Source organism: Kwoniella shivajii, chromosome 1 (genome assembly GCF_035658355.1).
Source record: "Kwoniella shivajii chromosome 1, complete sequence".
Classification (NCBI taxonomy): Eukaryota; Fungi; Basidiomycota; class Tremellomycetes; order Tremellales; family Cryptococcaceae; genus Kwoniella; species Kwoniella shivajii.
In genome coordinates this window covers 2819314-2836684 of record NC_085908.1, presented here as the reverse complement: position 1 = coordinate 2836684, position 17371 = coordinate 2819314, and the positions used below count along the sequence as shown (strand labels likewise).

The 17371-nt window shown below is 43.0% G+C and overlaps 5 protein-coding genes across 5 annotated transcripts; 2 read left to right on the top strand and 3 right to left on the bottom strand.

Moving 5' to 3' along the window:
- Positions 1 to 394: 394 nt before the first annotated feature.
- Positions 395 to 2424, bottom strand: IL334_001057 (uncharacterized protein; the record flags this gene model as incomplete). Its single annotated transcript, XM_062932817.1, has 7 exons — positions 395 to 520; positions 600 to 765; positions 837 to 1079; positions 1164 to 1399; positions 1521 to 1727; positions 1822 to 1930; positions 2003 to 2424. The coding sequence occupies 7 exons, from the start codon at positions 2422 to 2424 to the stop codon at positions 395 to 397; spliced, it is 1509 nt and encodes a 502-aa protein (XP_062788868.1).
- Positions 2425 to 2985: 561 nt separating this feature from the next.
- IL334_001056 (gamma-glutamyltransferase) lies at positions 2986 to 5523 on the top strand (the record flags this gene model as incomplete). The annotated part of the gene is made up of 7 exons (XM_062932816.1): positions 2986 to 3219; positions 3350 to 3547; positions 3669 to 3930; positions 4007 to 4185; positions 4280 to 4434; positions 4784 to 4995; positions 5084 to 5523. 7 exons carry the CDS (start codon positions 2986 to 2988, stop codon positions 5521 to 5523), a joined length of 1680 nt encoding a protein of 559 aa, XP_062788867.1.
- Positions 5524 to 5725: 202 nt separating this feature from the next.
- On the bottom strand, positions 5726 to 7821 carry IL334_001055 (uncharacterized protein; the record flags this gene model as incomplete). Its single annotated transcript, XM_062932815.1, has 12 exons — positions 5726 to 5993; positions 6046 to 6056; positions 6129 to 6222; positions 6290 to 6400; positions 6522 to 6570; positions 6633 to 6690; positions 6764 to 6815; positions 6875 to 6943; positions 7083 to 7292; positions 7404 to 7614; positions 7683 to 7704; positions 7777 to 7821. The coding sequence occupies 12 exons, from the start codon at positions 7819 to 7821 to the stop codon at positions 5726 to 5728; spliced, it is 1200 nt and encodes a 399-aa protein (XP_062788866.1).
- A 484-nt stretch (positions 7822 to 8305) lies between these two features.
- On the bottom strand, positions 8306 to 10693 carry IL334_001054 (uncharacterized protein; the record flags this gene model as incomplete). The annotated part of the gene is made up of 8 exons (XM_062932814.1): positions 8306 to 8671; positions 8739 to 8975; positions 9035 to 9162; positions 9225 to 9869; positions 9927 to 10281; positions 10337 to 10419; positions 10495 to 10605; positions 10675 to 10693. The coding sequence occupies 8 exons, from the start codon at positions 10691 to 10693 to the stop codon at positions 8306 to 8308; spliced, it is 1944 nt and encodes a 647-aa protein (XP_062788865.1).
- Positions 10694 to 11093: 400 nt separating this feature from the next.
- Positions 11094 to 16090, top strand: IL334_001053 (uncharacterized protein; the record flags this gene model as incomplete). Its single annotated transcript, XM_062932813.1, has 7 exons — positions 11094 to 12660; positions 12716 to 14170; positions 14232 to 14577; positions 14640 to 14794; positions 14858 to 15097; positions 15159 to 15729; positions 15799 to 16090. 7 exons carry the CDS (start codon positions 11094 to 11096, stop codon positions 16088 to 16090), a joined length of 4626 nt encoding a protein of 1541 aa, XP_062788864.1.
- Between the last annotated feature and the right edge of the window lie 1281 nt (positions 16091 to 17371).

The window sequence follows — 17371 nt, the reverse complement described above, 5'->3', positions numbered from 1 at the left end:
CACGAAGAACCTGTCTCCGAAGAGAAAGAATCAACAGAACGAAAATCAGATGAGAATGAAGTTAGGCATGAAGAGGAAAAGAAAGCTGCCACTGGATGAAAAGTTGGGAAAAAGGAAGGAGGAAAACGGATAAGTATCACGATAATAATCATCTTAAAGCATTTTTGTGTTTCAGTAAAACGCACAACTCATCGTTAGATTAGAGATTGTCAATTTCTTGCACATGCATTACAATACATACATTCAACTATACAAGACTCACAGATTGATATAAATGATATGATGACCTATGATTGTTTATGGTCTTGCCATTCTTTTGATGCATTAACGGCGTGACGTAAGATCCTGCCTTGTTTAACACATAGTCGGACTGCTATCGACGTCTAAAAAGATCTTACGCTATAGCTTGTGTTTTCCTAGGTTCGACAGTCGATATCTTCGGGAAACCACCGAATCCATGCGGAGAAGGTTTCATGACTAGTTGTCTGTGAGAATACGACAAGAAACCAAGGACCAAACCCTTCATTAACAAAAATATTCGTCAGCACTTCAGGAGTGTCCGTGATTCGGCTAGAATTCGTCGACACGAATATACTCACATGATCAATCAAACTAGATATGACACAGATGATATCTTCTAGCTCTATATTACCATCTTCGACCTCACCACTTCCCAAGAAAGTTTTGTGCATCACGGAAATGAATATCCACGTTGGACATTTATTTTTAGGGGCAGTTGGATCAAGTTGATAATACATTCTCAACCTATATACATCGGATTTCAAAAACTGAATTAGCTTTGTTAGAAATACCATTTGATTTGCCGACCAACTCACGTATTCCTCAACAGATTTCTCCAGACCAAAATTTCTCCTCTTTCATACAATATCAACCAAATTGATCTTCTCCTAAGCCACTCTTTTTGACCTTCTAACGTATTTCTCCACAATGGTATGTTCCCAGTTCTGAAGGCATGTATGAGAGGCAAGAAATGAGGTAGATTGTATTCTTGTAGTAATGTCTGCGAAGGTACTTGACCTAGTAGCAGATTCACAGGTATCAATCGAAGTAAAATAGCTCTATAGAACAATCAGTCGATAACCCGTCAGCTATGGTCTGTCCTGAATGATTTGGGAATCAAGAGGACGGGTTTGCTAGCTCACCTGCGCTGATTCCAAGAATGTTGATTCTGCGGTACGATATTCCAAGCTTTATCCAACCAGTATTTCGCAGTTCGGAAGTCTAACAATATCAATCGAATTCTGCCTCTCCAGTAATAATTTTGACATATCACTGTGGCAGGTACGATTTGACCTCTAGATGAGAACCTCTTTTGTTCGTGGGGCGTCAAAGATTCCAGACTACGGGACAATTCTGCTGCTTGAGTATGGAGTTTACGCTGTATTAAGGAATGAGGAAGCATAATTAGCTTTACACACCACACATCAGAATGATCTTGCTTAAACAATGTGAATGTTGTTCGAAAAACGGAGTGCAAAGATGCGCCCAAACCAACTCACCTCAGCATATATCCTGAAAAGTATATTACCCAATTCCCAAACGATATCACCAACTAAATGTTGTTGGTTATATGTAGAATTCCAATCTGATTCGGTCATTGTTGTATTTGAGATTTGCATTGATCTTTCGATGACTTGTCTAGTAGTATCCCTTATTGATCTGGATGATTTCGGATCTCTCAGAGGAAGATTAGATACTGATGCTGCCTGAATGTGACGCTTAAATCTCAGCATATGATTTCTCGAAATTTTAGAATCGCTGTCTTGAGCTTCAGGATTGACGACTTTAGTACTAACTTACACGATTCGATTTTACGACTAAGCTTTTCGCCAATTTGACTATTAACGGATTCATAAATGCGTGAATGTATCCATATTCATTTGTCATTCCATATAACTTATTTGCTTCACTGATCAAGTATTAGATACCCAACATGATTTTATTAGCTTGATATTCTCACGTCAACAGATCCAGCACTTACATATGCACTTGATGTAATCTTATGAAATCCCCATATTCTTCGTTTGATTCCGTTGCATTCCCTCTGACATTTTTCAACACTGCAACTATGAAAGAAGACAAGTTTTCCTTGATTTCACTTGACAAATGTTCCAAATATTGGGCTATTGATGATTGATTTATTGGATCATCTGGTATATTCTTGACTGCACGGATCGCAAAACCATTTCCAGATGTAGATGTAGATGTAGATGTAGATGTAGATGATGAAGTGGATGGTGGATGTATTACAGCTTGTGCTAAAGGGCGATAAAATGGATGATCCGATGTGAAAGGTATTGAATTGATTAGATTATCAGATGAAGAAGCTCGAAAACATTCTGAAATGTGATTGACGTATGTCCCTATTGTCGGTTTCTCGAAGACTCCTATCGATACTGACATGATCAATGTGGTGATCTATGGAGAATCCGAATTGTATTAGATAACGACGAAATATGGATCATGAATGACCTAAACATCGGCCATCACCTGCCTAGTTTGAAGATGAAAATCAATCATCCCCTTTCTTCTACGCGAACCGTATGAAATATCGTGACGTCCCCATTTTAACCCATTTCATCCCAGACCAAAGGATGAAAGGATGAAACGTCGCCGAGGCATTGCCACACGACATATACTTGGACGATCATCTCTGTCAATAACAACTGGACTCAAATGCGCCAGAGGTCCAGCAGCTAAATTGGTTTCGTGCAAATGAGATCGTAATAGCCCAGGAAATCGTCTCTTGAAAGTGGGGAAGAAATCTTAGCCTAATATTGGGGCGGCCGGCAAGATCCGAGATCCGAAAAGTGACGTGATAAGCGAAAGCGAAAGATACTCGAGTTTAGGATACTCGAGTATATGGGTAATAATCATTGTTGAGTCGTCTGCAGCCAAAGCAGCCAGATACTTCCCTTATAAACAGCAAAGTCTTCAATCGCACAGAGTAGGTCTCGACGTATCATGTCTAAAACGCCAGTACTGTCAGGTGCAGTCACGAGCGAATCAACAATAGCATCTTCAATCGGAACTTTGATTTTATCCAAAGGTGGAAATGCAGTAGATGCTATAATAGCTACTGTATTAGCTATAAATACTCTATGTCCTTATCATTCTGATATAGGTGGAGGCGGTTTCGCTATCATACGAACTGAAAAAGGGGATTATAAAAGTTTGAATTTCAGACATAAAGCTCCAGTAAGTCTCATTTCGCTGCATTCGTTCAATCGCTATAAGCTACTTATCTTCTACGCATCTATGCGCTTCTTTGATTCATCCGCTCCAAAGCAAAAAGGGAAGAAACACTGATATACTCCATTCGTTAAAGGCAGCCGTAGACTCTGAGTTTTACCGAGATCCACATGTATCGACCATGATAGGTGGGGCAGCAGTAGCTGTCCCAGGAGAAGTCAAAGGATTAGAAGAACTTCACAACAAATATGGAAGATTGTCTTGGGATGTACTGTTTGAACCATCTATCGATTTGGCTGAAGATGGCTTTGAGGTCACACAGGAGCTCCATAATGTAAGCTCAGATCTACGTTATTCAATCAGAGATTCTCGCTACCTCATTTTCCGAGAACGAGGGGATATATCAGTTCTCTTGACGGATAGCTGCAGGTCTGATTGATCATCCATAATTTCAGTTCATAACGGCATCTTGTAGCCCACCCGGATCAACTAGCCAATCTACATCATGGATGGCCTCCGATCCTGAATATTCTTCTCTTTTCAAAGAAGGTCAAGTCATTTCTTTAGGATCGATATGGAAACGGCCAGAATATGCATCTACCCTACGGAAAATAGCTAAAGAAGGATCTAAAGCTTTTCACGAAGGTGACATTGCGGAAAGTATAATTGAGGTCATTCAAGAAAGAGGTGGCTTGATGACTTTAGATGACCTAAAAGGTATCTTCCACATCATTCAGCGTGTATGAGGATTCGTGAGGGAAAGTTCACTGACTTTGCAGTGAACTGGTTATAGGTTACCAAGTTGAATGGAATCAACCTCTATCAATCCAATACAGAGACTACACACTATGGGCACCACCTGCACCTGCATCTGGGGCTATATGGTTATCAGCTATGGGGATATTGAGTCAATTCGAGCCTGAAAGCGAAGGAAGTGTGGAAGATCTACATCGGTTGACAGAAGCTTTGAGAGTGAGTCATGATGCACAACGATCTTTAATGAGATCATATAAGTGAAGGGCATATTGACGTCTTTTTCTCTTTTTTTCGTCTATCATCCATTCAGCTTGCGTATGGACAGAGAACAGCTTTAGGTGATCCAAATTACGTACCTGGATTGGAAGAGAAACAACTTTCATGGCTTACACCTTCCGCTATCAAAGAAAGATCAAAATTGATCACTGATAAAACTCATGCACCGGATTACTATAAACCATCCAAGTAAGTTTCCAGTGTCATTACTCATACCATTTTGACGCGGGAGACTCGACCTTCTCCCCCTTCTCCCCCTTCTCCCCTTCTCCCCCTTCTCCCCCTTCTCCCCCTTCTCCCCCTTCTCCCCCTTCTCCCCCTCCTTCTCCTCCATCGCCTGGTGTCTGACCGCTTTTCTCCCTTCGAGTCTAACCCCCACCCTCCGCATTGCCCCTGAATACCTGGCTGTTTCCGTGCTGCGCAGCTTTCTTGCTCCGGGGTCCTCTTCAATTCGCTTCCTTTCAAGTATCCTAGCCGTGCTATCTTGCTATCCTGTAACAAGATATAGACTAACAATTCTCTCTGTTGTTATATTTAGAGTTGAAATAGTCAACGATCATGGGACATCAAATATAACAGTTGCTGATTCTGATGGAATGGTAATTTCAATAACTACAACTGTGGGACTAAGTTGGGGATCACATATCATCGTTCCAAAATACGGTTTTGTATTGAATGATTCAATGGATGATTTTTCAATCCAAGGTAGACCAAATGGTACAGGATATGAACCACAACCTGCTAATTTTGGTAAGCTCTCGTATTCCCAGATCTATTTCGACTAAACAGTAGACAGAAACAGACAAAGCTAATTTCAATGATGGTCTCATTCTGATAGTTTACGGTGGTAAAAGACCTTTAAGTTCAAGTTGTCCGTACATCATTGAAAAATCAAATGGCACTCCGTATCTAGCAGGAGGCGCTGCAGGTGGAAGTACGATTATTTCAGCAAATGTACAAATTGCACGAAATGTACTAGATTATGGATTATCCGCAAAAGAATCATTAAAATCGAATAGATTACATAATCAGATACTGCCGAATGTATCTCTCTTAGAGAGGTCTTCGACCATTCAAGGAGTAACAATAGATGGATTTAGTCAACATCAATGTAAAGGACTGGAAGAGAAAGGCCATAAGATTGAATGGATAGAAATGAATAGAAGTGTTCCGGTTGCTCTAAAATTCAATGACGATGGTTCATGGGAAGCGGAAGCTGATCCACGAAGACATGATACGGGTGGTAGTGTATATACATCACCAAAGATAGAGGTGTAGAGATTGCTGAGGCTTACAATGATATAGATACCCATAGTAAAACAGCAGTGTTTCGGAACCGTGACTTGGAATTATAGGATATGTGCTCGGATATATGCATGTTACTTTCTATTCTATTTCTGAAGGGGATCTTTTCGGATCTCTTGTTTCTGATCAATGCTACTTTTCACGTCTCCTGCTCCTCTTCGGTCTATAACGGACTTTACGCCTTAGCCTTCTTGTCATCGATCTTTTTCTGAGATTGCTCTGCTGAATTTCTGATAACCCAAGTCATTTCGTAGGTCTTAGCGGCATCTTCGTATGAGGAGAAGATTTCGGGCTCGGGACCACCTTCTATAGCATCGATGAAATGGTTCATTTCAGTTTGATAAGCGTCATCCCCTTCTGTGACTGTGACCTCAATCTTGTCTGACCCAGGTCGACGAACGTGAAGTTCGGGTGATTTAGATGAACCGAATATGTTTTGAAGGCTGCGTCAGAGTTAGCATCGCATCACATTACAATAAATTTGATGTGACTAACATGAATTGGTACTACAAAATCAACAAGGTCAGGACATCGTAACTCATGTGAATAACAAGATCGAATGAAACCGGGAAACTCACTCCATCAGCGAAAACCTCTAACTGAACTTCATAATCTACTCCATGTAAAGCGGTTGAATGTAAGAATATACCGACTGCGCCAGACTCGTATTTCCTACACGTCCCTCGTTAGCGAAGACCACCGAAGTATTGGAAATACAGGACAGAGAAAGCGAACTCACCAACTGGCACTTGTTGCTCTTGGGATACGGAGCTCATCAGGAATGGCGGATTCATCGAAATTCTTTTTGGAGAGTTGACCTGGTTTCTCATGTGCCTCAAGAGCGTGGGCACTGTCTCCTTCAATCGGTTAGTATAATCATTACAAAACTCAGCATAATGAATGAAGCGAAGCATAGCATTGTATCGATGATGTGCACCGAGAAGATGATCGAAAAGACGAAACGAACGTACGAGATGGTTTCGAAATCGATTTCACCACCTAAGAATCGTACGAGATCGCCTACATCGACGAGAGATCAGTGATCGAACTTCAGTATCCTTTCCTGGAGGCAATAAGCTCACAAATATGGGTAGCTTGCTCGATGATAGGGCCAAGCATGATATCTTTGTTCCACCATTCCTGTCACGACATACTCCATCAGCCAAAGCTCGTCCACGATGCTGAAGCCTTAGAAGGGACACCCAGCACTCACTGTCTTAATGGCCAGCTCATAAGCTACTACGAATCGAGCATTTGTGGCCATACTACATAAGATAGTATCAGCGGTTACCGCGATTCACCAATTGAGCATTGATTGACTTACACAGTGAGGTTGTTCTCCTCGATGATTTTCTTGACCTGTTGCACGATTTTCAGATATCTCAGAACGTAACTATCCATTGAGATGGGTCAGTTTTCAGTCTCTTGACTTATAGATGATTTGGAGAAGAGGAGATTTGGTATACACAATCTATGTTTGGCCTCAAGCCAGATGATGGACGGATGGCTGGATAAGGGGATGATGTACTTACCCGATAGAGATGGGAGCTTTATGGTTCTTCTTAAGGTATTCAGATACCTTCAAAGCTTCTCCGACGCTTTCTTCCCATGGTTGACCTGTAGCTACTGGCTTCTCAAAGAAGATAGCTACGTTTGGGAAAGCTTTGTTTAATTGTATTTCCAAATCTTTTCCGGATTGTGTACTTCCTCTGACTGTTGGAGGAGTAGCTACGAATATTGCTCTATTGATCAAGAAGAAGCTCGGATCAGCAGCATAAGATAACAAACTGCGCTACTGTCTGTAATCATAAGGCTCCATTGAGTTGGGGATAGCGTGGGAGAGAGGGACCTACCTCGGTTCCTTAGATTCACCACTATCTACTCTTTTCTTGAACTCAGCTACATTAGGTAAGATGAGTGTATCTTTGTAAGAAGCTTTATGGGGCCCATCTCGTTTGATACCCAATACTTCTTCACCTCTAGCTGGGTTTACTTCGATTACAGCATCTACTTTGAGTCTTTCACCGAGTTTCTGTTCAGCTCGCTTGGCGATATTCCATGGTCCTTAAATTTCCAAATATCAGTCAGCCTCAACATCTTGCATAACCGTGAGGAGAACAGATAAGACTCACCTTCGGGTGTACCGAACATGGCCTATAAAATAGATCGAATAGATCACCATGAGTGATTCTTCCTCAGGTAGGACTAAGGTTCAAAGCGACTCACATAACCTGCTCCTACCATTATAACGTTGAAATCACCTGCTGCCATTTTGATTTGATTCAATTTGATTATTTTACTATTACTGTTTATTCGTCTGTAGATGTCAATCAAATTTATGAACAAGAAGACTGGTTTTTACAATATGAAGAAGAGCTGAAAAAATCTATGATTCGAGTAATTGACTGAACCCTTTTATCTCATCACTGAATGATCAATCGATCTGAACAAGTGATTCATCATCGTCTTGGCTGGAAAAGTGGAAATAAGATCTCTACATCGCATCTCAAAAACGATGAGAAATCCCGTAATTTCCTGATCAGGCACTCAAAATGTATCACATCATCAACAAAGCTTAACGTTATATCCCGTGGAAAGACCCATACTGGACCACTTTCGTAAACTTGACATCGTAGGGGGGTCCAAATCGGCACAAAGATGGAAAAATGCATAAATACAAAGCTAAAAATCCTATCTACCTACTCCAAGATCACGCGGGTGACAGCAGGTTAGATGCAATAGAGGAACCCAGTCATCATCTCTTACGTTTCAAGATTCCTTTCAAAGGTTTCTCCTCTTTGGCAAATGACACCCTTTTTACTTTCTTCGATGGAGCAGGTAATGAAGCTCTCTTCCTCTTCTTGGCTGGTACAGGCTCAGGTTCAGGTTCTGATTCTTCGTCCTCCTCGTCTTCGACATCAGATCCAGAGGAAGGCTCAGGTCCATCTTCAAGGTCTACTTCTTCACCATCATCTGAACCGATCAACAGTACTTCTTCGTCGTCGTCTTCCTCCTCATCGTCCTCGTCATCATCGTCACCGAGATCAATTTCATCTTCGTCCTCTTCATCGGAATCATCCAAAGGACCAGTCATGGCAGTGTAATCATCATCCAAGATAATCTAGAGTATGCCTCGCATTAGCTACGTGACAAACTTTTGTCGTATCTGGAGACCGAAAACGACTTACATCACGTTTGTCAACCGCTTCAATACCCTTGAATCTGATTAGACCCTTCGCGTTCTCTTTCTTCATCTCTTTTTTGCTCTTGCATTTCTCAAGAACGGCGGTCATGTCGTATTTCTCATCGGACGCATCGACTTCCATGGAAGCTGATTTAGGAGCAGCAGAGTAGTAAGGGAAGGTGTTATATGCCCAATCTCGGAGCAAGACACGAGAAGCAGCATCAAGATCTGGTGTACCATGCTAATCATGAGACTCAAGTTTAGCTAGCTTGCAGATTATCAGTCGTATGCTAGACCTACCTTCTTGATCCTTCCTTGAGCACGAGCCAATCCCGTTAAGAAAGCTTCCACATCTCCAGCTTCGAAGAATGGAATATTATAAGCTAACATCAAGTCTTGGTGGTTAGATCTTTTGATGATGTAGTTGACTGTGATAATGTATGTTGCCATTAGCGAAGTTCAGAATGGCGACAATAACGGAATAGCTCACCTAAGGGGAAAGCTTCTTTGACCTTGTCCACTCTACCTAAGTTCCTCCTTAACAGATCGCCTGCCAATTTGGTCTCCATCAAATCCCATTTTTGAGCAAGTTCCTCCGCTGCTTCCTCAGTCTCATCGGCCTCCTCCTCCTCTTCCTCCTCGTCCTCGTCATCTGCATATTCCCATCCGGGAGTATCGATTATTCGGATCTTCTCACCTTCGACTTCGATCTCAACTTCTACGGGAGCTTTAGTTGTGGGCTCGGGAGATTTAGCAGATTGAGCTGAAGGAACATAAGGTGCTACGGCATGCTTTGTATGGGTGGAGGAGAGAAGGGAATTGAGGATTGATGTTTTACCAACTGAGGGCAAACCCATGAAAGCTAATACCAAAGGTTCGACAGGTATAACTTCCTTTGCTTTAGCTTTGGATCTGGTCTTGGGTTGAGCTTTAGCTTGTTTCTCGTTGGACCATTGCTTGACAGCCGTGTAGAATTCCTCTCTGCCTAGTACTTTGCCAAGCTCGATGCTTGATGAGGGAGCCGGAGTCTTTGACGATGAAGCTGCAGGTGGTGAAGGTAAACGAGATTTGAATAAGAAAGCAGGGACATCAAGCTGAGATAGCCATGATTGAAGTGCTTCTCGAGGAACCAAATCTAAGGCAGATGGCGTTAATTAAATCTCGTTACTTAATAACAGCTTCTTGGACTTACCAATTTTGTTGATGAGAAGAACGATTTTTCCTTCGGCATCTTTGACCAACCCTTCCACATGTGCGCTTCTTCCACCTAAAATATCTCTTGCGTCTACAACTTCACAAATGACATCCGCTCTGTCGATCACATCGTTCAAGGTAGGAATGGCAGTATCGATCAAGGCTGGCACATCGGTTGCCGCTGATGACGATGAGGCGAGCGGTTCGGCAATACCAGAAAGAGGAGCAGTCTTTGATTTGACGGATCCAGCTATAGACACGATACCTGGAGTATCGCCTTCAGCTTCTTCTTGTGGTGGAGCAGCTCTGGCGGCTTTGGCGGCTTCTCTTCGGGCAATCTTTTCCTCCTCAGCCTGTGAATAATGTCAGTACTGTATCAGTGGATATTTTGAACGAGAACAAGCGCACCTTTCTTCTTTCCTCAGCTAGCTCAGCTAAAATCTGATCTTTGAAAGGGAAACTGTTGGGAATTCCTGGATCTTGCTTCTTTTCTACAAGTAACAAATTTAATATAAGCATATCGATCAATCGACCGGAAATGATGACTGCAAATGTCGACCACTCACTAGACTTCCATGTTTGATCTTTCTTGGCGGCTTTATTGGTCTTTCTCTTGGTATCAACAGACTTTTTGTGAATCTTTGCCCTATCTCGGGTCGTTTTACGGTTGGTGGTTTCTACAATATATTCGGATCAGCACATCCTCTCTCGAAAGCTCAGACACATGGAGTATGAAGCTGACTTACGCTTCCTGATCTTGGGCATCTTGGCTGACTCTCAAAACGATGTTGTAAAATGAACAGGTACTAACACAGTGTTGTATTGAATTTCAACTGTACAGGTCAGTTGTCAATATTTCGAAATCTTGAAAATAAATCTCTGTGACTTTTTGCCTCCACTATTTTTATATACAGTACCAAAAGTGCCACTTTTGATGCTCAAAACGCCGTTCTTAAGTGAGTCACCAAAATAACAATCCCACTTTGTTTATGTCCTTTGTTTTTCCCACATTCCTCTCTTCAGGCACCTGCGCACTTGGGGCGCGACTACTTTTCCTTTTCAAACCTACAAACAATAACAAAACATCAACATAGTTGTTCAACATCGTCTCTCTTCTTTCCATCACATACTTCATTTTCCATTAAGCAACAGGTCTCCTTTCAAGATGGTACTCCCTACACCGGGATGGCATACAGATGAACTGGCAGAAGAATGGCCAGAAAGTTCGCCTTCACCACCTGCCGCACCGGTAGATTTACCTCCTATACCTCAAGCAACGACAAATATGGATTCGGTAAGAGCTAAAAGGGGTTCATTGAGGATGTTAGGTCAAGCTTCAGCTAGGCCTTTGCCTCCTTCTAGAAGTGCCAGTGTGAGCTCAGCTGGTACGCAGCCTGGAAGGATGAATTCGGGTCATAAAGAAATTGGGAAAGGTTATCTGACTAGATCAACTTCTTACAACGAGAATGGTTTACTATCTCCCCCTTCTTCGAGATCCTCATCAAGTACAGGTCAAGAAGATGTTCAAGGTGGGGTTGGTACTTGTGTAGTAAAGGAAGGCGTGGAAGATAACAGAGGTCAACATCTAGCTAGAAATCCAATGGGACCTAAAGGTGGTAAAGATATATTTGGAGCATTACCTCTGGAAAGAATGTTTGATCCTCCTTCACCACCAACTGCCGTAAGCAATATACCGCCGCCACAGCCAACTCCTCTTGAATCAATCACAGAATCGCCATCACCAATATTTACCCCTACTCCTGCCTCACAAATGCATACTCGTAAAGCTTCACATCCTTATGCACCTGCAAACCCATCACGATTAAGCAAATCGGTTACTCCCTCTTCCAATGACTCTTTCACTACCGTCTCTTCCGCCGCTGGATCACTCCCTCAGAGCCATGTCGTCGACCGAGATGCATTTGGAGAAGAAGCTGATTCTCTCATTCATGATGAAACCATATTACGGGATGAAGAAGATGATTCAGCTTTACCTGGAGATGGGGATTTCTATACCGCTCCTCAAGGTGAAGACGCTACATCCAAACAAGCCCGTCTAGGCGAACTATCACTGCGGTCAGGAGAAGTAGAAACGGATATGTCACCATTCAATCGACGTGTTTCTGGGGATTACCCGTTCACTTTCAATGCCCCTCGACATCCCTCAGAGAGCATTTCACCGGAACGATATGAGTCAGAAAGATCAATATTTGCTCCAGAAAATCACGCGAATGGAGAAGGACCATCTCACTCAACATTGAACAACAGAACAAAATCCGAGCAGACTCAATCTAGCTCGAGAGGAGTTTCCAACCAATCTTCAAATCCAGGTCTGAGGTTGTTCAGAAGCACATATGATACCTACACAAGAGAACACCTTTCTGCTCTTGTGGATAGTATAGCCATCGAACCCTCCCCATCGCCACCTACAATGCCCAGCGCAAGAGGGTTGAATGAGTGGTCACCTGCTGCAGACAATTCTGCTTCACCTTCTGCATCTGGTTCTCGATCTACCCCGTCAAGCGGAAGTCTTTCTTCCGATGCCAGATCTTCTAAAAGGCTCAGGCTTTCGCCACCTTCCCCACCAAAGAGAGTCCCTGGTTTGAGAGACTGGGGCGCTCAAGGCAAAGCAATGATGGACAAGATCAGAGGGCGAGATACAGCCGATGAGACAACTACCAGCGCAAGCAGGAGTCGAACGACGGCTAGCGATGCCCAAGACCAACAATTAGGTAAGTTCAGCTACGTCAACCGCATCAGTCCATATCAGCTGACAGCCACTCCCAGATGAGGGACCCACTATTGATTACGCAGCCTTACCACCTACTCCACCCCTTGATCAACCACTTTCCCGTCTACCGATTGACCGAGCTACACACCGCTCGAACCCTTCCACCACCTCTTCTGCCTACTTGCGAGCAGCAGAAGATATCATGGCACGTATCAAATCTCGTAAAGTATCTGAATCTGCTTCTGGGGTGGAGAGCAGTCCGAACGCTATAGGTGGACGACGAATCCTTTCTGAATCGGACGAAAATCAGATGTGGGAGGAAGGAGGCGATGAATATTCCAAATCTCGGTCAAAGCCAAAATCGAAGACTGGACCTAGTCCTCGACGTATGCTTAGACGCCTCAGCGCTTCAGAAGAGATAAAACGAGTTACCGAAGCCGACAGCGGAAGTAGCGATGAACAACCTTTACGAACAAGTCTACCAAGACCTCGACAACAATTGGAAGAAAGGAGACCGACAAGTAGAGCATCAACTGACAACACTATGGGTGAATCACAACTTCCAGCACCATTCAACGCGGATGACTTGAATCGCTACATGTCTACATCTACTCATGCTACTTCGACAACGGTCTCAACTTCCTTTGTGAAACATCGTGGACCTAAAGCAGCTGCCGGGCCTGGTCATGGACTGAGGATGATACGCCCTGATGATATTCAAGGAGTTGTCCCTGATCGAATAGGGAAGATGAGGTTCGACAGAGCTGGTATGAGATGGGTAAGGGAAGAGCTTGGACCAGTTGATGAAGCTGGAGAAAGCAGATTAGGTGGTAGTGAAGAAAGTGTGGATGTTTTCGCTGGAATGGAAAGTTTACCTGACGAAGGGACAAGGAATAACCAACAAATTGAATGCATTGAACAAGAAATCTCAAGATTCAGTCTCAGCTCCGCATCCTCAGATAATGGAGATATTATCATTCATAATGCGAATCATACACAGATAATGGACGATGACGAATCAGGGTCAGAATCAGACCTCGATGAACCTACTGAGGTACCTCAAGTTCGACCTTCTGCTCCAGGCCCAACAGACCACACTTCACCTCACCGGCCAATTATTTATCATGCTTCTTCCGCACCGGCTGTTATGACTCCCACTCCATCTGCATATGCGCCAAGGCCTATTCGGTCGGCACTGCGAAATGTTCTTACCCCGGGGGGAGCATTCAAGAAACGTACCGGATGGTCAGATGAGGTGACTCCAGCTGGTACCAGAGGCGCTACTCCTGGAAGTAGTGGGAAGCGATCAGTTAGCTTTTCAGACGGGAAGAAATCTGGAAAGATCGTTAATCTCGAAGTCGAGATCAAAGCTACCAGATGGACTACCGACGCCTCAGATTTGTTCAACGAGGATCCGAGTGGTCATGGAAATCCAGAAGGAAGTAAGAGTTTCTTGCCCAGTGCACGAACGAAAAGGATTCAAGGCATATTAGAGGATATGGAGGAAATAAGTAAGTTGGCCTTCCATTGCGCTGCCGCTCGAATAAGGGACTGATCGCACATGCTTGATAGGTCTAGAAGATGAAACGCCTTCCAAGCCTTCGAGAGTGACAGAAAGACCTACTTCTCACAATTCTTCGGTTCATTCATCGGACTCAGAATCAACGGTTCCAATTCGATCATTCCGCGCCGGACGATCGTTCAATAGAGGTCATACACCTAGAAATCCAGGAGACGCCACTTTCTTGACTGAATGCTCATTTGGCGTAGCTCATGACAAGCTGGTAGAGTTGATAACCGATGTACATCCATTTGAAGCTCACTGGGAAGAATTGAAAGGTATAAACTTGAAAGGTAAAGGAGCAGATAGTGTTGCCAGATTGAAGGAGTTCTTACCTGCATTGGACGAAGCCAATCTGTAAGTCCCAAAGCGAGGACTAGAGCGATATCACGGCCCAGCTAACCTCATATGGAATCCAGGGACGACAATACGATATCATATCTCAGTGGTATACCCTCAACAGTACGGAATTTGCATGTCGCAGGTAATAAACTTACCAGTTTAACCTCTGTCAATCATCTGAGAAACTTGCAATATCTTGATATTTCTAGGAACCAGCTTGACAGTGTCGCACGTGAGTATCGCCTGACACATACAGAGTCTCATTGTTGGTCTGTAAGCTGATGTCACTTTTCAGAATTGCAATGCTTGAAACATCTTCGGGAACTCAAGGTGGATAATAATTCCGTAACGGATCTCTCAGGAATAATGGATATGGACTGTCTGATCAAGCTCTCGTGTGCCAACAATCAAATCGAAAGCTTGGATTTGAGCAACGCTAAGTGGGCGAAGATGGAAACCCTCAACGTAGCCAGTAATAAGATTAGATTCGTGCGGGATTTGCACAAGCTAACATCCCTCGCCTCTTTCAATTTAGGTAAGTTGACAAGTCTCGGGTAAATAAATGGTTGTACTTAAGCTGATATTCTCCTCAACAGATGGAAACCGGCTTGAACACCTCGCTCCGACTCGACCCATGATGAGTATTCGAGTACTTCGATATAGTGCGAATGATATAGATCATTTCGATTTATCGTCATTCCCTAAAATTCGAACGTTATATGCGGACGGTAATAAGCTTAGTCATCTTTCAAGATCAGATTCTTCTTCGAGCAACGGTAGATTGGAAAACCTGTCTTTGAGAAATCAGCGATCAACAAGCTTACGACTGACAGCGAAAGACTTGGAAAATGTCAAACGACTATATTTGTCTGGTAATTCGTTATCAACAGATTTCTTCCCTTCTAAACCACTATATGCCTTGGTCTATCTAGAAGCTGCTGCTTGTCGTTTATCAAATTGGCCAAAAGATTTCGCCAAGAAAATGCCTAATCTGAAAGTTCTCAATGTCAACTACAACCATCTACCCAATCTAGATGGCGTAAAGGGACAAAAAGGATTGAGGAAATTGACTCTTGTAGGTGGACGATTAGGCAGTGAAGATTCAAATGGTAAAAAGGTGTTGGAAGGATTGAAAGGATTAACAAGTTTGGAAGAAGCTGATTTCAGGTATGTCCCGTCAACCGTTTATTCGCACAATGATCCGTGCTGATGTGAAGAGATGATCTTTTTCTTCAGGATGAATCCTTCAACGTTATCATATTATTTCCCATTGATGTTACCGTCTGCATCGGCTCAATCAGCCTTGGATCCATCAAAACCAGTCTCGGCGGCCCCTGCGTCAACGTGGACCTCATATGATGCTAGGTTCAGAAAGAACCTACCGGATGAATGGTATTCTCAGCGATTGGTATACAGGGGTCTTGTAATGCACGCTTGTCCCGCCTTGAACAAGTTGGACGGTGTGGGAATTGAAGATGGGGAAAAGAAGAAAGCAGGGGAACTAATCAAAGCTGCTTTGAGACGATGATGATACACCGTCGAGGTATAGAAGTGAGGGTAATGGGGAAGATCTAAAGACTGTAATATCCATTTCGAGGTTCTTGTTGTATGAATATCTATTTGAATATGCTATGAAATGTCCCAGACATCTGGGAGTTTTCTCCACCGTTTTATCGTGTCTTAAGAATAAGAATACACAATTGTTATACACTGTATTCAATGGTGTACTGAGACTGCCAGCCGCTTGTTGCACGACTATTTGCATAAATACCGATCATCTATGAAAGTTTTCTGCATCTATCACGACTCAACCAAACTACGGTCCCAACAATCTGTTCCAATCCATGATCTGAAAGACTTCCATAATCTGACCACTTTCGATATCCGCTGAACGATCATGTGTTCACAAGGACTCTCCATACTCATCTACAATGAAATCATGACATCGGCATACATAACACATTTGAGAACGAGTGAAAGACCATACTCAACACAATCGATTCAGCTCTAAATGAGATACTGTGTTTGGAACTCACAGGATATGATCTATGATGAACAAGTTTTCCAACTTGATCAATCTCATCAATTTCCTTTTCGGATAAAAGAGGTAATTCAAAACCCTTTTCAAATTCTTTAACCTCTTTTCAATTTCTAGTGTGCGTTACCCCTAAAACGTCGTTCTGGATTGTCCTAAGTAAGTGAATAATTGTAAGATTAATTTCGTCATCTAGATCTGAAGTCTTGAGGATCCTTTCTGAGTTTTTATCGAGAATGGCTATCGGGTTGGGTTTTTTGGGATATTGGATCAAAGCAGTCGAAGGTGCATAACCTAATACAACTATATTGTTGGTCTTACAACGTTGGATTAAGGGGAGTAACTCTTATAAAGTGTATGGATATGTCGATGGCAAAATCCCCCTTGCAAAAAGCTGCTTATACAGGAGCGAAACGCATGGTCAGTGCATGTATCAGTCTGCCTCAAAGGCCAGGTCTATGCAGACCGAGACCGAACGTCTTGGACACATTTCGTTCCTTCGATATATCAAACATCCATTCAAGCAGTTAGGTTAGAGCAAGCATGAATGAAACGTCAATATCTTCTTCTGCTGGATATTCCACGTCCGCTTTTTCATGGGTCATGCATTGACCGTCGGTCGTTTCCTGCTGGTACCAACTGGGCGAGGTAGACGATTGGAGTCAAACAAAGTTCATGACCTGTTGAAACAAGCCTCGACGGTTCGGTAGAGATTGAGTACATCCGTCTCTCCACACTGACACCTCGAGATGTTAGTTGGACAAACTTTATTTT